The sequence below is a fragment of the Ornithodoros turicata genome, chromosome 2, assembly GCF_037126465.1.
Source record: "Ornithodoros turicata isolate Travis chromosome 2, ASM3712646v1, whole genome shotgun sequence".
NCBI lineage: Eukaryota > Metazoa > Arthropoda > Arachnida > Ixodida > Argasidae > Ornithodoros > Ornithodoros turicata.
In genome coordinates this window covers 121463321-121485223 of record NC_088202.1, presented here as the reverse complement: position 1 = coordinate 121485223, position 21903 = coordinate 121463321, and the positions used below count along the sequence as shown (strand labels likewise).

The 21903-nt window shown below is 41.8% G+C and overlaps 2 protein-coding genes across 7 annotated transcripts; one reads left to right on the top strand and one right to left on the bottom strand.

Moving 5' to 3' along the window:
- Positions 1–3389: 3389 nt before the first annotated feature.
- On the bottom strand, positions 3390–6169 carry LOC135386021 (large ribosomal subunit protein uL14). The gene is made up of 4 exons (XM_064615729.1): positions 6071–6169; positions 5416–5628; positions 3616–3729; positions 3390–3511 (listed from the first exon to the last, which is right to left on the bottom strand). The coding sequence occupies exons 1-4, from the start codon at positions 6081–6083 to the stop codon at positions 3429–3431; spliced, it is 423 nt and encodes a 140-aa protein (XP_064471799.1). The 5' UTR covers positions 6084–6169; the 3' UTR covers positions 3390–3428.
- Positions 6170–7093: 924 nt separating this feature from the next.
- Positions 7094–20999, top strand: LOC135386019 (LIM zinc-binding domain-containing Nebulette-like). 6 transcript variants are annotated; one of them, XM_064615723.1, is made up of 10 exons: positions 7098–7348; positions 7926–8020; positions 11455–11539; positions 12809–13007; positions 14626–14664; positions 15800–15943; positions 17462–17575; positions 17669–17859; positions 18719–18897; positions 20017–20999. In XM_064615723.1, exons 1-9 carry the CDS (start codon positions 7277–7279, stop codon positions 18890–18892), a joined length of 1113 nt encoding a protein of 370 aa, XP_064471793.1. In that variant the 5' UTR covers positions 7098–7276; the 3' UTR covers positions 18893–18897; positions 20017–20999. The 6 variants fall into 6 exon arrangements, with proteins under 6 accessions (XP_064471795.1, XP_064471794.1, XP_064471793.1 ...); XM_064615725.1 differs by having other exon boundaries at positions 7094–7348; positions 17675–17859; positions 18719–20999; XM_064615724.1 differs by having other exon boundaries at positions 7097–7348; positions 15803–15943; positions 18719–20999.
- Positions 21000–21903: the final 904 nt, after the last annotated feature.

Here is a 21903-nt window from a genome sequence, read left to right as displayed (position 1 = left end):
AGCAATAGCAGCATTATATTGTGGGCTTCAGTTAGCAGTATACATTTGCCTGCATCTCTATTCCTTCTGTATTCTATATTTTTTTATATGTCCTGACTGAGGCTCAGCACAAACTACATATGAATGTGGGAAACCACAAATTTGTAGAGCCTCAGGTTTATGGAGATGCTTGCTTCTTTCTGTGCAGTAGAAGCACAAGCATGGTGACTGTTCAGTGCAAGCATAACCCTCATGCCTTATGTAATGTTCGCATTATCTCAAAATGAAGCAATGAATGGACACATCTCATTGCAGAGCAGGACCTGCCACCCTTAAATTTCATTACTAAGTGCAAACTGCTTTGCAGGAGGGTCCTTTCATGTTCCTGGTACTTTTTTTGTTTCCTTTTTGCACCAATGCACATGACATTCACTCAGATCAGTCTCCTTTCGTCATCATGCAACTTCACGTTGTAGCAAGTTCTTCTGTGATACTTTACTTTCAATAGTTAAGCCTTCAGCTCTGAATAATTATCACATTACATTTGGATCACATCCTGCTAAGAGACTGTCCCTCATGCATTGTTTAAGAAAGCCTTATACTAGCAGTTTCGTATCCAGCTTTAAGTCGCACAAGTTTTTTGTGTTTTTTTTTTTTTTATTATAAGACAATCTGGAAAAATTCCTTTTTTTTTTATTCAATACTATACCACTCACATATGCACACATGACCAGGGTGTCGAACCGAAACGTTTTTCGTTCCGGTTTTCGTTCCGGTTACATCATAAACGATCCGGTACCGGTTCTGCTCCGGAGCAAAAAAATAACGGTTCATACCGGTTTTTAACCGGTTCCGCTTCTCCTGGGAATATTCATCCCCACAAAAAATAAATCAATGTTACAAAATGTAAACCCGTTTATTCCGCATACATGGTATTTAATATTAACAGACAGCTGTGAAATTGGTAGCTCCTGGTTCCTGTAGGTTACTGTCTGTTCAAATGGACTTTCTCCTTTCTTGAAGAACATGCTACAAACAGACTTGTTTGTCGTGATGTCATACGTAAAGTACTGTCTTGCTGGATTGGAGCGATCGCGTCCCATCCGAATGTCTGTTGCTACTGTCTAGTCAGCAAGCACCACCGCACGAGTAGGACGCAAATCGAGGAACACCTTCACTCACAAACGCGCTCGACGGCTCTGTTTTATTTTCTTCGTGTCCTGTCCACAAAAGAGTCGCCACTTCACACGGGCTTGCCCTCGCGTATACGTAAATGTATTCAACTTAGCTGCTCTCCAACAAGTGACGCGTTGCGCGACATTACCGATAAAGACGACGTTATGCGGCCCCCTTGGGTCGCTGTTTAGTTGAGGAGAGTTTGCGGGGATCAAATTAAAACGAACACTACGGCACATTGCTAGAGAGTCACATATACCTCTCAGTCTGTGTGCGTGCGCGAACGATAAACCATTACAAAGGGAGCCTAAGGGTCATAGTATACCGACATACATTCCACCGCAACCGTAACCCTCGTATAGTATCCATGACAAAACTTCAGAGCACACGACGTCTGTTTCATTCGCCTATCCGTAGTCCAAACTGGCGAAGTTTTTTCTTGGACCGAAAACAGTTAAATATATTTTTCGGTTTCCCTCCTGAGCGAAAAAAACGTATACGGTTTCGATTCCGTTCCGGTTCGCACCAAAATAGCGGTTTTCTTCGGTTTTCGGTTCGCTCCGACACCCTGCACATGACGCATTCCTTGATAGCTGTCCTTCTGCAGACGCAGATGTCTCCTCAGCTTTAGTGAATATGTGGGAAAATGTGGGAATGGTGGTGAATGCTCAGGGTCTGTAGAAGCCAGAGTAGTGCACCAGCGCCTCAGAGTTGTAACAAGTGAGTCTGGCTACAAAGGCCAAAAAAGAGGAACACTTCATTAAAACATATGCTTAGGTTTGTTTTGTATGACTATTCGAGGCCCATCCACACCAGTTGTGATGTGCTAATGGCTTACCACACTGTATACGAAGCAGGCCACAGGCTGGTTCTCCAGTGGGCCTGGGCATTGTTTAGCCTGGGCATTTAACTGAAACACCCTGCATATACACTTCTAAATTGATCGTGCATATATAGTCATTCACGAACAATTATGACAATGTTCAGGCACACTGAAATTAGGGATAAGATTCCGAACCTGAATCCAAAGAAGGTTTGGCAAATCCACGAATCCTTTCTTTCAAAAAGAGTTTAAACAGCCAGGGCAAAAAACACTTCTACTGAAAATTGTTTTGTAGCAGAATTTGATGTCTTTGTGTAATGAACAACAAATTAAATAATGTTCACTTTCAGGAGAAGAAATACCCATATATTTCAACGTAATTATTATTTTGACATGTTCATCGACTGCAGGAATTACATAAACTCTCGAGTCCGATTTCTTTCCATAAAACTAAGAAACAATCAAAAGCAGAATCATGTTACTTTTAAACTTGTAATCTCTGAGCTTTATGTCGTTCATGGTGGCGGTGAAAGGGCTAGCCAATCACGCTTTCGGCAGACTCCGCAAGCGCCAGCTATAAAAAGAACCAGAAAGAAGAAAGAAAAAACTTCTTTCTTCTGCTTTCTTTAAAACGAAGTAAGAGGAAAAGTCGACATTTTGGGCACTGGGATTCCGAATCTCGAATCCCTGCCTAGGATTCAAAGATTCGATTGGCCCATGCCTACCAACAAAAACAGCAACTTTATCTTCAAGATGATGAATGGGGAGTTGATCGCCATGGGCGGTACTCTACCCCATTGCTGAAGGTGAGGTGGGGAATGAAATAGTGCAAACGGCACAGTTCCCACCTTCAATTTAGTGAGGGTGCAGCCTTTGCTCTACACTAGACCATTCGATTGGACAAACTTCCGTGCAACGTTTCGTGTGTCATGGAGCAGGTGACGTTTTATTGCCAATCTGGAGCATACTGGCAATCATCACTCAGAAAATTGCGATGCAGTGCAGACATCTCTGAAAAACTATGAGGCTTGCTTTTCTATTCGATTCTATGCACTATTTTACACTGCCCTCGCACTTCTTCACGAATCAGCTGTGTTGTTGCATTTGCGTACACGTTTCAACTTAGAAGAAGAATCAGATATGCAGCAAGCACTTTGACACTGAATGGTTTCTAGTTTTCTACTTCAATAACTGCTCAGTCTGTATTTTTTCTTCTCAGTCTTTCTGTGCTGCTTCCTAATTTTCCATAAGCTTGTAAACATAGTGTGGAAACTAAGTTGAGTCCATCCTAACCCTCACAATGTTCGTTTCTCAAAGTGCACACGAAGACCAGGTCCTCAGGCCACGGAATAGCAGAGTGCAGGTCACATAAGACCTGCATGTTCGAGACCCCCTGATTTAGACTATCGCATCATTTGGAGGCAGATATTTTATTTTCAACATTTACACATCATGCAATGCTGCTGGCATTTGATGCGATCCTTGGCCATAAGTCTGCACATTCCTTTGCAACTGGACCGGTGATGGCGGAGCCTAGGAAGGAACCAGGGTACAGTAAGCATGTTGCGATCGAGTTTCTATAAATTTGCTTCTACTATGTTCGGCACTTTTGCATGTTTCAAAAAAGCACAGCTTACCTTTCATTTCTCCTTTGTTGTTGACAATAACACCAGCGTTGTCCTCGAAGTATAGGAAAACGCCATCCTTCCTGCGGAATGGCTTTCGTTGCCGAATGACAACTGCTGGCATCACTGCATAAAAACAAAGAAGTCAGCAACAGAAATCTGACAGTCAACACTAAGCAGCGTGCTGAACAGTTTCCAGTTATCAAGCTCCAGAAAAGAACAGATTGTAGTATCCAAATATGCAATCCATTTATCTCTAGTGAGCATATATACTGAGCAACAACGCTATTCAAAAAGTGTAACCCATACAACTCTCCTCACTTCCCTATCACAAAATTCCCCCATATTGCAACATTACATTCAGGCACTGGAAACCTGCTATGTTTCAGACTCCTAGTCAATGAGTAGGCTGTGTTCCTGCATAGAGTTATTCACAGATGTCATCCCTGCAGAGGCCACTAGTTTCGAAAAAGCAAAATCGATGCCGTTACGTTGCCATCCTTTCTTTCTCGATATGATTTTGTATCTGAATGATGAAAAATAGTTTTTTTTGCATTTTAATTGGCATGGTGTAGTGCCAAATGCAAAGCCATGGCGAAACAAGCCTGAGCATGGGCAACATGAACATACGTGTATGTTCGTGCTTGTCATGTTGCCTGCTTGTTTCGGCATGGTTTTCGTCCACGAGCCAGCCTGTGTTTACGCCATTTTATCGATCATCAAAGCAAGGCCTTTAGCTCCATGATTTATATCTGTGGTGCAAGTATTCTTTGTTGTGTCTGCAGAACGAAGGCGGCTTTATTTTACTGTGTTACCCATAACAAAATACTCTTCTCTTTGTAAAATATGCATGTGGTGCATTGCTTTCTTACCAAGATCAATGAAAAACGTATGTATTGAGGATTTTTACTGCAGATTTAGTAGATTTTCAGTGCATAGTCGCATGCATATTTCGGGAGTTTCTAGTGTATATTTCTCCGCACTGTAATTATTAACGTGGAAAATGAGGAAGTGAATTGGATATGATACAAATATTCACACATCACAATAACTTTGAAACACCAAGTGCATAGTGAATGCAATGTGGGTGAAGGCCTGGACAGTCAAAACCTGAGGACCTACATTATGGTTGCAAATCTGCTAGCGACAGTGGCTCTCCTTCTGCGGATGACGTCATTTGAATAAACCCTACTGTGGCTGCTTGATCAGGCACAACGTCAAAACATGTGGCGTGCCAGAAAAATATTGCTGGAGGGGTTATATGGGAACTTTACACAGCGGAGGATCGCACCCTCGTTGCCCTCTCCCAAAGGTACGGTGTTGAGGTGGCTACCTTTGGTGTTTGGTGCAGAAGCTAATACATTTTTCGCAGGAAAACAACAAATACCACGCCAACTTCCGGTTCCACGAGAACGTAACAGTTCATCAGTAATTGTCCCCAAGGAACCAATACCAGCTCAGAAAGCAGAGATCACTGACATAATGTAAACGCATGCATTAGGCAAACCTAAGCCCGTGCTTTGCAACGTTTTTCGTCTCCCTTCATTTTGTAACTGAATGTGCAGCACTGTGGCACCTCAAGAAAATTTATGAGAAATAGATGGAACGCAGGCACACTGCCGTCTATCAGCCGTGGTCGTGCTAAAACTGGATGTCGTTTTGGAACCACGAAAGACGAACCGATAGTCGTGTGAATATCATGTATACTGTCAAAGACTGCATCTTGCACGTCTTGCTGCAGTGCTTACTATTAGGATCTAAATTATGTCCGTGGTTGCTCCGTCTTCCATGTGTAACAGAAAGAAGCCTTGCCTTTCTTCCGGAGTTCAGGCTTTCCCTTTTTCACAGTAGCCACGATCATGTCACCAGCTCCAGCAGCCGGAAGCCTGTTCAACCGCCCCTTGATTCCATTCACAGCAATCACGTACAAATTCTTTGCACCTGTGTTGTCAGCGCAGTTGATGACTGCACCAACAGGGAGACCAAGCGATATGCGAAACTTGGCCCCCGCAGCTCCACCACGTCCTGTAAAGCAGTAGCGTGCATGAAATTCTCTCAGACACGTAAGTGAAACACATTTCACGATTCCACGTTACAATTAATAAATGCCACCACAACCTTCCTCTTCAGAAGTATACTGTTCACAACCCTACCCGGTTCCTGATCACGTAACTGCTCCGTCATACATATCCACTGTACCTAGATACTACTAATATCAGGGCCCAAGTCGATAAATGCCACCAGATTATACAAGAAATAACAAGTGGATTGCATTACAACAGACAAACGTTCCGGTTCATGCTTCTCGTATGTTATTGAAACTATAGTTCATGTATACGTAGTGACAAAATTACTTTAGCAGTATTGCTGCTGCAATGGAAACATACAATGAACATCAATGGTGAGTTGAAATATTCAACGATTTCACTGGATTTTGAAGGATTGGGAAGAACAGCATCACACAAACCTCTTTTAGACATTTTCCTGGGAGGGAGAAAGGATCGGTATGCGCATGCTCACACGGATGTGCGATTTTAGAAAACCTGAAAAAGCATGTATTGACTTTTATTTCTTCTTGCGGCAACTATCTGCACAGGATATTGTAAGGATTATTGTAAGGATGTTTGTTAATAGTTCACTTGTTATGAAGAAATATATTCATTAAGTAAATCAGTAAATGCGTGATCTAATATTGTCACTAATTGTTTATTGGAAGCAATCGAAGCACTTGCTTTAGGTAGTTCGTCTCGTGGCCACCGCTACCAATTTGCACGCGCTCTCTGGCGCTAGTACCGCGAATGTTCTTTGTCGTCTGCTCATCGTGTCAGATGGACAAGGTGCTTGCCGGACCCGGACTGTTCAACAGCCATCCGGGCTGTGGATAAATGTTGCATTAAAGTGCATTAGCTTCGATCCATAGCTTCAACACATGAACTTACAGAAGTGTGTCATGAGCCAGGATGAAATAAAATATGAAAGTATAATGCTAGAGTTGCAAAGCTAATATCGGTTAGAAGAATAATTAGTTCTGTTCTCTGTTAGTTCTGTGTTCTTCAATAATAAGTTGTTGAACAGGTTATTACATAATGTAAAACCCCGAGACTAGGGAACACGAAGGGACAGACACAACACGAAGTCTTCGTGTTGGCTAATCTCGGGATTTTACATTATGCATCATCTTCACCAACTCGCTTGCTTCCTAGCCATTTTTTCAGGTTATTACATTTTAAATATTTTGGAGAAACCACATCATATCTGCTTGATGGAGAAAACAGAAGCTGAATTGCAGTCATATGTCCTAATGTAGTTCGAAACCCTTTTTCGCAGTTCGCAAGTTCGAGTGTATGAGTGTATCAGCCTATCAACCCTATCAACTATCGTTGCGATCCTAGTGGCGAAGGCGTTCACCCCTATGATTACAGGACAGAGCCTCGCTTGCATGCGCGCTTGCCGTCGCTCGCTCGCTCGATTTGTCGTGACGTATCAGCGGTATCAGTATCACGTTTTACATTTTTTTCCTTCCCTGTGTGCAGTCGTTTTGGTTGGTGTCAGGTGGTGTATGTGTGTGGAGGTTTCTTCAGTTTCTCATAACTGTGTTAATTAAATCGAGTAATATTCGACAAGAGGAGTGCGGATCGTCTTGTGCGTTGCTTGTGTTATTTTCGCTCAGACGATGAGTACAAAAAGGTGCGCTAGGTGTGAAAAAACAGTGTATCCGCTGGAAGAACTGAAATGCTTGGACAAGGTAAGATATGTTGCTAAATGCAGGACAACTGTTTGGTATATTGCAGTCTATGCGTTCCAGTCGTTCCGCTATCTGACATGTTGTACCCGAAAATATCGTCAAGATTTTTCTAGTTTAATCTAAAATATCTTCCGGATTGCCATGTTCGGTATCGTGACAGGTAGCTTGATTTCTTGAGTTGACGCTACACCCAGTCTTCATAGAATTACAACTGTGTACTGCAGTGGTATTGAACATTACACTCTTTTCAGGTTGTTTGCTCTCGGTACTTGCCGTAAACTTTGCATACTAGGACACTTAAATTGGGGCATTGCGGACTCCATTGCAGTTTGCGCTACTCGTCACGGATGTACGCGGCGTTTAAAGGGATAGTTGCTCTACATTGTCACCAAAATTTTGAGCAGTCATTGCTGATACTGTATTTCGTTTACCCCTCGGAAGGACCTGTGTTGTATCGTTGATTGCTCAACTGATGTTGCCAGGGTGTGGTCCCGAAGTATTCCCGTTTCTCGCCTCGTCACTTGTCTGAAATGTCGCCGATAATAGGCTGTACTCCTTTTTTTCTTTATCTCACTAGATTTGGCATAAAGGATGCTTTAAATGCCAAGAATGTGGGATGACACTGAACATGAAGACGTACAAGGGCTTTAGCAAACTTCCCTATTGTAATGCGTAAGTACGGTTTTACTGCAGCTATGTCTCATTTTGTGTCCTACATATATTGAGAGTAATTGTAGGTAATGTTGTGCGGTCTCTGCTCATAATTTGTTTATAGGCAAGTGCTTCACAAGACAGGTCCACAGCATGCCTTTTTCCAATTCAGTTGCAATCTTGATAGCGTAATGCAAGTTACATTGCTCTTCATCAGTTGATCTACATAGTAACAAAGCTGGAAACGCTTGCTGCCAGGTGATGATGGAGGGAATAACACATTACAGAAACAAAATGCGCGTTGAAATGTGAGATCTTGAGTCACTTGAGAACCTGGCTTGTTAAACCATCTCTCATCATGTTGTTATCGTTGTTCTTGTTGCCATCTGTGGAATAAGAAAGTGATGAATGCTCGACCATGATAAGACCTTGTTTGTCCACAGTATCATATCTGCGAGGGACATGATATACATAGACTCTAACAATAATCCTGAACTACAACCCTCTCGTCAGTCTCGGTATTAACTGTTTAAAGTTGCTGGTATTTCATTTCTTAAGCATGTTTCTAAAATACACAGCAAAGTCTAGTAAGCAAAAATCACGTAGCCGTACGTACGGTCATTTCGTAGTTTAGCCCTCTAATTTCGTTTCTCTTTTGGTGATGTATGGCCAGTCTGCGACAATACTGAGTTTGCCATATTAGTGGTATTGTACTTTTAGGATTCAATACCGCTCCAGTGTAGCAGTGATGTGGGAAGGTAAATACCTTGTAATTAAGGTATGGAAGTAGCTAGCCTCAGCTAGCTCAGTCTTGCTAAATACCTGATGTATCGTGTCAGGTTTTTGAGGGGCGCTTTTGACAAATTTTTCTGGGTGCTGTGGCTAGCATTCTAGGTTTGATACCATTAAGTAGAATATTACAAGCTAACAACATCTAGTACAACACCCAGTGCACATAGTGGAAGCAAACATGTTATTCAGTAGCATATTTTCCTGTCTGGTCAAGGTTTCCAAAACAAATGTCTCAAATTTCAGTTTGGGGGGTCATAATTTTCCTGGTTTTATTGCTGAATAGAAACTAAATATGTGTATATGAACTATCAGTCAGTGTTCAAAGTATTTATCTGTAGAGATAAACACGTCCTAGAACACGATGGATGGGTCCGATGGTAGAGCCCTGAACCGGTAATCCAGAAGATGTGGATTTGAGTCCTGCAGCTGGCTAACCTTTTCAGTGACTGCTTTCTTTCATGTCGCTAGAGTATTGCCGCAACGTACTGAATGACCTAATAAAGTTCTGCCTCAGGAATAGAGTACATGACTGTATATTTGACTGTTACCCATTCAGCTCATTCGCTAATGGAGGTCAAGGACAACAGGTTTGTGACACTGACTTCCCAGGGGGTGCGGCTAAGTGTAGGATGACCCATTAATCAGCCTGAAAAATAAGCAGAGGTGGCAGCAGCCCTTGTCATAGGTATGCTTAACGTGGAAGGAGCACTTGCATCTAACTTAGATGTATTTATGTATGTATGAGGGAAACCTGTGGGTCTTTGACATAGGTTTACAGGGTTGTAGAAGGAATATCAGGTTTTGTTTGACATGGGTTACCACAGGGATATCAGAATACTCCAGCACAAATGATGGGACAGAACAGACATGACGAGGACACCTGGAGATAAACTCATAGGCTTTATTGACTGGTGACCTTTATATACAGACAGAAAACACAAGCAAATGTCACTAGATATACTTCATTCAAGCTGATAAAGATTCATGCTTGCCTTTGGTAGCACGTTTCGCTCCTATCCGTCACTACTATTGTAGGGAATCCAAGCTAAGAATAAGATACTCTTTTCCAAATTTCGATAAAAAGGAAGCAGTGCTGACACATACCCTTCCTAGCTTATCAATATAGTGAGCCTCAATGATGCCCTTTTAGGGCCTTTGGGTTATGAATAAATGAAATGAAATGATTTCACACACCGTTTTCTGTTTGTATATGAAGGTCGTGTCTGCCAATAAATCCTATTAGCTGAGAGCCTGCAGGTGTCCTTGTCATGTCTGTTCTAACCTTCTGTCCCATCATTTGTGCTGCAGTATTCAGATGTGAACTACTACCAACTTTTCTATTTTGTTCCTCTGGTACCACAGGGATATGCTGACCAGTAATAATAATTTACAGCGAACCACATGTCTCTGTGCAGAGGTGTGGTAAGGGGGTTCGTATGTTCTGTTTCTCTTTCCTTTCTTTTTACACCAGGGATGCAAAATGCTTATTTTGATTCGTTTGTCATGGTTGTGTAATTAGTATACTAGTTTTGATAATTGGAGGAAGTGATCTTAATTAGTGCAATGCATGGGAGGTCTACTATTGCCTGCTGTCTTTTAAGCTTTTTGGAATTAATATTAGTTTTTGCAGTTCACAGAAACTTTATGTTGTTGATGATCCCTAAATGACTCATCATATTATCTAAACAAGCATAGGAGTAGCAAGCTTGTGGCTAGGGAATGCAGATGAAGATTGCCTTCCACGCCGAGACTGGGAGGGGAGACGGGTTCGAATCAATCCCGGCACAGGCTGTGCTGCCCGAGGTTTTCTGGCAGACTTTTCAAACGAATGTCGGCACAGTTCCCCCTGAAGTTGGCTCAGGGTGCATACTGACCTCCCTGCTGTCCTCTCTCCATCTGTCTACATCTGTACGCCGCTCATAGCAGCGGCTGTTTCACAGCATAAATGAGAATTCGTTTCGGCTTTATTTCTCCATTTTACTCACCTCGACAAGTGTTGACAAATATAGTGAAAAAGACAAGTCCAGAGCTCTATGGCTGTCCTACAACTGTTTGGACACATGCTCCACACTTTTGAGCTTGTTGGCATGGCATACGGATGTGGGACGACTCTTTCACCCAGTGAGGTGCAACACCATTAAAGTGTGGACCCCTGTTGTTGCTTTATATTCTTGATTTTCTACAGTAGCCTCTATGGCTGAGCATCTAGTAGTGAGTGGAGGAGGCACCACAAATGTTGAAGGTCTGATACAGCGCTGTTTTCAGTGTGCTCCCACAGTTACATGTGTATTTAGACGTGTGTGAAATTTCTTGTGTGGACCAGACATGCTGCATGTTTTGTATTGGCATTGGAGTTTTGTTAGGGGGCAAATACGTGTTTACCTTATCGCGAGACATCGAGACTCTACTTGTGGTGTACGGCGAAAGCTTGCAGTGGTAAATCCAGCTGACATGAGCAGCTTTGGGCAAATCTTTTAAGACAAATCTTTCAACTCGTTGTGTGAGTAGTACGCGATGATAATAATAGGTGATAGGATTCACAGGTTGGAGCCTCTCGAAAATAGAATTGTATTTCCATTCTTCATTATCAGAGAGAGAGCCCACTTATCATGCTCACGCTGAAAGAGCATCCTTGTATCTCGTTAATTATCTGTTTCTTGCAGGCATTGCCCACAAGCAAAACACACAACTGTGGCAGATACGCCAGAAGCGAGGCGTCTTGCTGAAAATACTCGTATCCAGAGCCAAGTATGCACATTTCTTTGTCGCTCATACGTTTGAAGTACCGTACGTTTGAATAGCAAAATGCACAAATAGATATCTTGTTGTGCATTTCTTCCCTTTTCTCTTTCTATTTATACGTTTATTCTATTGTATCCTTTTTAAATGCTTCGTGATGTGCAGCTTTGGCAGCAGTTGGACGTGTAAGTATTCTCAGCATAACTTTCTTCGTCATGTTGACACTCATATAAATACAGTCTAAGTCATGAACAGGATCAAAAATAACAAAGACGGTTAAGAGCATCAACTGTTTACTATATACATAAAAAACAAGACTTTCGTGCAGTAGGCTGCACTTCTTCAGGTTTGAGGACCTGTTACAAGTCGTGAAGCATATATCAAAAACCAAGTCACATGGTACAAGAGAAAAGGGTAAGGGTGAAGAGAACTACAAACGCAATACAAATATCAACAAAAATGCAAAACAAAACGCAATCAATAGGAGGTGGCTGGACAAGGTCAGACAGACATACAGACGAGTCGGAGTTGTACGTGGAGGAAACCAATGAACATCACATGAACAGGACAACAGCTTGCCATATAAAGGTCAAAATGAAAAGTGTAAAATTGAAATGGTTCGAAAGCGATCTGTCGAAAATTATGCTGCTTGCTTGTAAGGTTCTTCGTTTTCGGGTTAAACCCGATTGCTCACGATACCTGCACCCCGAACCAATTTTCTGAAATTCGGGCATAACCTGATGTCTCAGCGAATTCCGCGAGGTCTTTCAACCTTCACAGTGAGCCACGAAAGGGATGAATCATGTTGTCAACCTTGATTCTTAAGCACCCAAGAAAACATCGGAAGCTCCTGCTGTTAGTCGCCTCCTAGGTAGCACCAAAGGCGTGCTCTTTTTTAAACACCTGTTGCAATTGCATGGTTTATCCCTGCAATCATCTTGGCAGCTTGACTCGCATGATTTTAGTTTCACCCGGAAACTTCCGACAGCATAACACACGTGACAGAACACGCCCAATTCTTCCCCGAATTTCCTTTTGAAAGAACCACCCAATTTCTACCCTCGAATTTTAAAAAAAATATAACAAAACCCGAAAACAAAGAACCCTACTTATTTGTACTGCCATTTTTTTGCATGCACTACTACCTGCCTCTCAATCGCTTCAAACTCTCAGTCGCTAAAATATATATAGTACGAGCCTCAGTAAACTTTGTTACCTTAGAACTCGTGCTTTAGAATCTTGGTGTATGGAGAATACTGATACCAGCATTTGCCTTAGGTGAAATACCATGAAGATTTCGAAAAGTTGAAAGGCAAAGTGACTCAAGTTGCAGATGACCCTGAAACAATGAGGATCCGCCAGACTTCTAAAATCATCAGTAATGTAGCCTACCATGGTGAACTGGAACGAAAGAACCTCATGGAACAGCAAAGGGTACTTCTACCTGAAAAGAATGGGGTACAACAAAATGGACAGGGTAGGTTTGGTGCCCCCACTGATGATCTTTTTTTCCTCTCAGCGATTGTCCATGTCATGTTTATACGTGGCTTATTTGTAACTGGTCATCAGCTAAGATAGGGATGTTTCCTGATTAAATCGTTCCTTACTGCCGCAAAAATGGCAATTTTTGGGTGGTTTGACAAATATATTTTTTGTGGCTGACAGTGTCACTTCAAAATATGTTGCTATATAGGAGAATGTAGCCAAATTAATGCCCTATTGAATAGTTTCAGTAACAAAGCTATCCATGTATATTTCCAAAATTAATTTTGGGACACAAAAAAAAATGGTGCAAACAGCAGAAACCTCATGAAGATACGCCTGTATCTTGAACAAAAATATCAATCTACAGGTTCCAAAATATACAAAATGTGGGACATTTTGTCAGAAATAATACCTGCAAATGCACTCTGGTTCATGAAGTTCATGAGTTGTGGAAAATAATATCAACATCCATGTTGTTAATGTAACTGAGTGAAAAGTTCATTGAAGGAGTAAAACAGAAATGAACATCATAATGAACATCACAATTTGTGCAGAAAACGTTAGTTTCATGCTCAGCTTTTCTGTTCTTGTACCACATTTTGCTATTTCGCCCATTTTCTATTCCTCCTGGTTGGTTTTGAGACAGGAAGAACAGCAATAGTGCAAGTTATACATTTCCACACATTCAGGACAAAAATCTGATTGTCTAACACCTTCAAAGTCGTTATTTGCGTTCTAATAAACGAAATCGAACCCAAATATGCTTCAAATGCGAATAACTGCAGTAAATGCAGTAAATCACCAGCACAAGGAAAAGCTGAAACTGAAAACAAAACTCATTTTGTAGTGTTTATACTACCTACCAAATGCCACCACTTGTCCATATCTGCTTTGAAGGCCAAGTATCGCAGCTCATAAACCAGCGGTCGACACTCTATGGGTACAGTCAGGAAAGGGTTAAGTGCAATCGATTAAATGGTGATTGGACCTCACTTTATGGCTCTATGGGTGTGGTAAGGAAAGAATTAAGTGAAACCATTCCAACGGTGATTGAATCTTACTTTATGGCCCCTTTAAAGCGAACTATGTTGAAGAATTTTTTGTTGGGAGTGTGCTTCTCCTAGAAATCGTAGATTAATGATTTGAGGTCGATTCTGCTGGCCCTATGACACCTCACAATGCCAAGCACTGAACTAAAACTATTTGCGATTGGTTTACCTGCAATTCTTATACTTAATCTGGCGGTGCACCTTTGTGCCTCTCACTGCCTATTGCATCTCGTGTTGTGTTTTAACTGTAGCCTGCACCATGTAAAAGTAGAACCGTACAGGATGCTTTTGAGACCTCAGGTGCAAAGAGCAACATACCAGTTTTAACCTCTGTAGGTGTGGGTCTCAAAACATATTTGCTATTGTTGACTAAGCCGCGTGTAAGCCCAGCCCATCTGTTGACCGACTAGGTATTGCCTATGCCAGTCAAGTCTGCTAATCTTCCAATTAGGGCCCTTCCCTGGATATGTGCTTAATTATGCCTGTATACTCTGGTGTCACACTTTACTGTTGTGTAATGTTGCAAATGTAGTGTTAGTCTAAGATGTCATATACTTGCAGGTCTTGATGCAGAGAAGGTGCTTGATAGTTTTGAGTTCTGTAAGTTTTTTCTGATGGCCATATGAATGCATGTGGAGTGCACCTGCACTTGTTAATGCATGCTTCATTCATGATTTGTGGTACTCTTCTTTGCGATTGACCCTTATGATAGTTGGTGCTAAAGACGAAAGGCTATTGTAGCACGTACCTCCCTGATAAGCAAAAACAAAAACAAATGATCGCTAGCCATATCTTAACCGCACTGTGTACCCTGTGCACTAGGCGATACAATGGGTAGAGTTCGCTGTGACATAAGGAAGACCCTCTTTATAAGGACTGATTCTTAGAGATATATTACGGTACTTTTAAAAAAAATACATTGTAGGAAATTTTATGGACTTTCTGAAATCGTCCTGTAAGCCAGCAGTGGGAGGGGGTTCTTTTTTCTTAGAGATGAGACGAATCCAGAATTTTCCGAATCGGAATTCGAATCCTAGGAAGGTTCTGCGAATCCACGAATCTTACGAACCTCGAATCTTTCAAATCCTTTCTCTAAAAAGATTTCAAAAACGCAGGGACAAAAACTTCTACTGGAAAGTGTTTTGAAGCAGAATATTATACCTTCATTTAGTGAAAAACAAATTAAATAATAGTTCAGTTTCAGGAGAAAACATACCCATATAGTTCTTCTTAAACTTAATTTATTTAACACGTCGTTCATCGACTACAAGAAATACATAAATTCTCTAGTCTTAATTATTTTCATAAAACTAAGCAACAATCAAACGCAAAACCATGTTGCTTTAAAACTTGTAATGTAACAGTATCTGCCTGAACTCTTTCAGTCCAGAGCAATGTAAATACACAACAAAACACCCGTCGCCAATGAGGCTTTCGGCAGACTCCCGAGGCGCCAATTTGAAAAAGGAAACAAACAAACGTGTTGGTGGATTTGAAACATTCGATTTGCCGTTTTGGGCACTGGGATTCGGATTCCCAAATCTCAAATCCCTGCCTAGGATTCAAGGATTCGCGGATTCGGTTGGCACATCCCTACTTTTTCTCATTGTACACGCCGTGTGTTTCCCCAGTAATGTGTCAGTTATGCTTCATCATTACTCATCTATTCCCCATGTCTATGTACATCTGTGGTGTGTTTTGACTGCACGTGCATGTGGGCTTTTGATTGGTGCAGCAGTGCCCCCTCCCCCTCACGATGAACCTCCAGAACACTCACAGCAAGCCCGGATGCTCAGTATTGATCCCCAGACGAATAACAATTCTCCGTACTCAGCGAAGCTCCAGTCAACAGTTATTTACACATCCGAGGATGGACCAGGTATTTGCCATGCCTGGGGATGTGCACTATGCCTTCCTTAGCTTTTTATTCTTGTCTTGTATTGCTCTTACCTTGTTGTACTATGCCATGTCATTGTGGCGTATTCTCAGTAAATACGTTCAACCTCACTGCTGCCCTGTACAGTGCTAACGTCTACTTTGAGCACAACATGGAGGCACAGGTCGAGTTTTGCCTGCTTTTTGGCACCTGATGCACACTTGTGTCACATTCCTCTGCTTTAGGAATTCCTTGCACACTATCTTTGCTGGCTGCTGCAGTTGTGTTTTTGTTCTGTACCTTTTTGCTGCCCCCTTGAAATTCCCTGTTGGTGCTCTGAGGATTCTGATACTGAGTGTTTTTTGTACGTACCACTAGTAGGGGTTTATTATTTTAGAACTTGTCACAAAGAGTGTGAACAGCACTCATGGGAGAATTCTTATATTGTTTGTGCTGCAGGATTTCTGATTTGTAGTGTACAGATTAACTAAACCATTATGTCATTTCAGCATTTTGGATTCAGTATATTTCAAAGAGGATGAGCATATCAAACATTGTTTAAGACAGCAACAATCTCAATGTCTTAATTAATTTTTTAATTATAAAAGCTACGAAGTTGTCCCAATGAGAACATCTGTTCCTTTCGGTCACCTGATATCGTAGCCGTTTCCAGAACAAAAATTCGTTCGATAGATCGCCCGCAAAAAATTCGTGAAGGAACGCCATTTTTTTCTTTATTTTGTTCATTGCGCATCTTCAGAGACGCGTCTTTTCTTCACCCACAATGTGAGAGGGTGAAAGAGGACACTATCGCCTCTTGTGTCCAGGAAAAAGACCAAAAGAAAACAAAAAAACGCAACCCGAGATAAGGGCAGTTCCGATAGAGTCACCCGATACATTTGTCTTTGTTTTGTTTCCGCAAGTTAAAGCTCATCTTCAACGCATGAGGCGGCTCTGTGCTGCTTCGCCCTTTCGCATTGGCGGTGAAGGAAAGGTGCGTCTCCGAAGGTGCGCAATGCTAGCGTATCACCCCAAGGAAGGAATACGTGCTCCGTAAACTTTTGTCCAGCACCGTACTATAACCCTTGTTGCCATTATCAGCAACCTCCTGGCTGTTACGGTGTCATTAGGGAATATGTTTCATGGTGGATTTAGATAAGCTGGGGTAGTGGTCTCCCTTATTCTGGCAAAAAAATGGCACTATGCAATGTAAAAGATTTCAGTGTCCAACTAAAAAATTTCATTTCACTCAGTTGAAATGTGATAACATTACTTGTAGCACGTGGCAAAAGTTTCTTGAAAATAACCATAGTTGGACTTTTATTTTTTAGAGAAATAGTGTTTTCAATAGGATTTTTTGACACCTTAGATAAGGCATCAAGTATGAGTATCGCTCATTTAGGAGTCCTACCAGGCATGACAAGTCACTTCGAGGTCTTGTCTGGTTAGGGATCCGATACCACCATGCCACATTATTGCCACGATTTTAAATTCAATTTTTTTCGACTTTTTACTTTATAGTTCAGGCACCGCCATCACGAAAAGTGGGATCCATTGCTGATTATGATCCTCTGAATGATAACTATGGGTCCTGTGCCTCAGGGTATGTTAACCCTCAACAGCAATACTACAAAGGTGTGTACATCACAATTTTGTTGTTTTATTTGCCTACTACATACAACATACTTTGTCCACTTTATGCCCTTTCATGCTGTGTCTTTCTTGAAGGAACAGAAACTTCGAGTCAGCAAATGGGAAACCAAAAGTACACAGCAAGTCAGGAACAAGCAAAGCAACACATGATGAGCCGACAACACATGGCTAACCAGCACATGCCCACACAGCAACATATGGCAAGCCAGCACCAAATGGCTAGCCAGCAGCATATGATGCCAATGCAACCTCCACCATCAGCAGGGGTGAGCTTCTTCCCTTTGACATATGTATATTATTCTTCAAAATGGCTTTACTGTAGTCTGCAAAATAAAAAATTGAGGAAGTGCATGATAGACAAGTCTCGCTACATTGAGCAGGATTATGCAGCCGGTGAGAGGGCAACATTAACGGTTTTGCGCACAGGGAAACGAGTTGCATTTGGCAAATTTAATAATATTGCTAACACTGATTTGATAAAATTTAACGAGCATTGCTACGCGTTTGACCGAGAGGGGTATATAAGTAGGGAGTGACATTTTTGGGTTAAATGCCTTTCTCAGATTCGGGGGGTAAAAATCGGGCGCTATTTTGAAATCTGTAATGCGGGTAGAAATCGGGCGATAATTGTGCTTCCAAGTGTTATCGGGTGTTTTTGGTTCTGCTCTTGTCTATTAAAGTCCTTTCCTAATGTCTCTCTTTTTTTTTTCTCTTTTTTTTTTTGCGAGATCTTGATCTTCCAGCGGTAGTTCCCGACGACATAGACAGTGTTGACACACATGGGTGTATTGCTGGGAACGAAAGTGACCCATTCTTACATGTGTTGCATGTGGCGACCTTTGTTCGTCTTCTGTGGAAACGTCACTTGAGGATTTCATAGTGACCGGAATTCGGGGGAAAATCGGGTTTAACACGAATTGGTCAGAGGTCAGTTCGGGGGGGAATAACCGGGCAGAACCGGGTTTAACCTGAAAAAGTCACTCCCTATATATAAGCTAGAATGACTGGCAAAGTTCTGCATATACATCATGCGAGTTGCCATGTGGAATTTTCAGTTCAGCAGTTGCAAAGCCAATCAAAATGATTTTTTTTTTTTTTAACTATAACGTTCTGTACCTTCTACAGCGCGCATTTCGAGCGATGTACGACTACATAGCACAGGACACTGACGAAGTGAGTTTTCTTGATGGGGACATCATCGTCTGCTGCATCCCGATCGATGAAGGCTGGATGACTGGTACAGTGCAGCGTACGGGACAGTCGGGAATGCTGCCTGCAAATTATGTTGAGCCATGCTAATCAAGGTATTATTGCAGCTGGCACATCGTTTGCATTTTATTATGTTCTATGTATTAGCTTGCCTCTTGAAGCTATCTCAGTGTGATCTAGAACGTTTGGTGTAACGAGCAATAGATAGATATTTGTAGATAATGCAAATTTAATATTAATCTATCATCATTCTGTACTTTGCTTATTGTCCAGTCTTTGTGCTGGGCAGACGGCTCCAGGAGGGAAGGGACATGTATTTGTGAAAGTAGTAATATAATAGGATTATTGTTGTTTGACGTGCAAATTTGAGATGTCTGTCTAAATATTATATTCTGCTACATACGAAGTGCCGTAAGTGGCGTACAATTAGGTGTCAGTATACACATGCAGCCTTAGAGTGGCTGCACTCTCACATTTACAATTCTCATAAATAGTGGCTCACAACAGGTCTCTGAACTCAAATTTGCATTGTGCATTATTTGTTTCTACCTTATGTTACTCAGTAGTTGTGCTTATAATCTTTTCTGCATACATAACTAGAAGTTGATCCTTCTTGCCCACCTGCATGAAAGCAGTCCCTGAATGTAGAGCCCATGGGAAAAGTGAAGAAATTTATTGGATTGTTGAGAGCATTTCATTCAGTTTCATTTTACAGATACTCAGGTAGAATTCAGTATCGCACATGACATAACAAATGTAATGGTGCTCTTACACTGTCCCTGCAACAGGAATGATAGGACACTGTTTTTCAAAGTAACTGCTTGGAACTGGCAGGCAGCACAAACATCCCATTTGGGAACATTGCCTGATTCATATATTACTATGTGACTACATTCTCTTCCAAAGGATGTGGGTGGGTGCACAGATCTCTCTTGCAAGGGGATGGTACTGTCATAAAGCACTTCATTATGCTTAGGGCTCCAATATCAATGCACTGGGTGATAGAAATCCTTAAATTTAAGGTTGTGCAAGTCATAGACCAATTGAATGAGTCAGGGACAGAGTGCTAGAACACTAGAAATGTTTTAGTATTTTGTCTGTAGAGCTTCTCAGTGGAATAATACCTTCATCGAATTCAGTGTTTCTGTTGTATCATGTATTCCTACAATGTGCTTCGAGTGATGTTTCTTTCAAACTGGTTTTGTATGTTTTAGCTCTTCCACTGGCACCTTCACTTGCACTCCCTTCCTTTTTGGTTCTCCCGAAGGAAAGCCCAGAGCTCAAGGACATGTTTTTCATGTCAGCTAGTATTTTTTGGTATCGAGATTTGTCGCAGCACTCTCTCCTGTGCCTTTGATAATGTGCCTTGAACAGCATACTTTACATGCATCATGCCATTTATTTTTTCATCTGCTGCGATAGTTTCGCTTTATAGCTAGGGAACATTTCTAATCTGTCCATTTGGATAAGAAGACCTCTTTACAGTAAAATGCTACAACATCGCCAATAAATCACTGAAGTATCGTTGTAGAAGATATGTTGTTTTTATGCTTTTTTGTGACCTAAAGAGGCACATGCTTGTCTAACAAGGGACATCTCGTTGTATGGTATGAATTCAGGAATCGCTATATTGATGATCCACAGTGTGTTCTGGCACAGCGGGAATGGAACTATTTACTAGCTAACTGTCTCGAATATGCTTGCTTGTACATGCTTTGGTGCGTATTTCTTTTTCTTTTTTTTTTTTTGTAGTGTTGAAGGAGCATGTTGTTGCTCTGTGTGTTGTGAAGGTATGCACTCTTGCATTCATTTTAGAATCGTCTGTGCTCAATGTTGCCTCGTAGGAAATAACTACGGACGTTTTCCTATGCTACTCAGTTCTAGATCCTCTAGCATTCCATGTCATATTGTACCTTAGCCCAAGTACGCTGGACGAAACGATAGATTTGTATATACAACAAATAAAACAGAGTATCATGTACACATGATTTACTAGTTGTTCCTGCTGCAGCACCTTCTAAAGAGACAGGTAGAGTAGAATAGCCTTGCCTTCCCGAGGTTCAGGACAACGTGTCTAATGCTCGTATATTGTGCCACAAAAAAATGGTTACCTTTTTGTTCTGTTGTGACATTCAGTATCCGCATTTACCGATATATTTTGTGAAACTGAATAAAGTCATATGTTAGAGCAAAAGCGTGCATTCTCTTGTTTTGGGATGTGATTTATACGTGCCAGCATTCCGCAAGCTTCAAAAGTGCGCACACCAAAACTCATGGGCAGTAGCGGCAGTTGCACCTCCGAGGGGGTTGTGCACAAATTGTGCACAGGAGCGTTTTAGTATGCAGGTCATACTAAATATCGGCTCTCGCTAAAGCCGATATTGACATCACTGCATTAGTTCGAGTGACAGTATATCGTCCATCGCGTCACTGGAACAATTATCGGAAAGTGTGCGCAAATCAAACAAAAGCACCGCAATAGCTTCGGTATAGCACTGAAGCAACCGCCAGGGTCGCTGTGACGCGCGTGCCAGATATTCGCGCGCGAAAACGTGAGTGCGCAAATTATGCGATGGTGCAAAATGTGCGAGTAAATACGCGTGTACCTTAATCTTAATCGTCCTTAATCCGGGAGCGTGCGCAGCACGCGCGTTTTTCTGACTCTCTCTTGCGCGTCCTTCGACTTCATCGGATTTGCGGGAAATCTCGAGCAAAATAAGGGATTCCGCAAAATTCCGTGCCAAACAAAGACTTCCGCGATGAATTCCGGGTTCTGCGAAGTTTTGCGGTAGCATATTTCCAATATACCAGGTGCATACAACATTGACGCCTTGCAGAGACATACACTGTTATTCGTGCCGACCCAAGAGCGCGTGTCCCTACGCTGTACCGATGGACCTGTGGACGGCCGTTTCGAGCTGCAGCTCGAAATGGCCGTCCCCAGCTGGGATCGTGGCACGCCTGACTTGTGAACATATATATATATATATATATATATATATACCGGGTGTTTCCGTTAAATCCCCGGGCTAAATAATTCGCGAACGGGTGCACCAATCGACGAACTTTCTTTTTTACAAGTATCTGTGCGATACCATCTA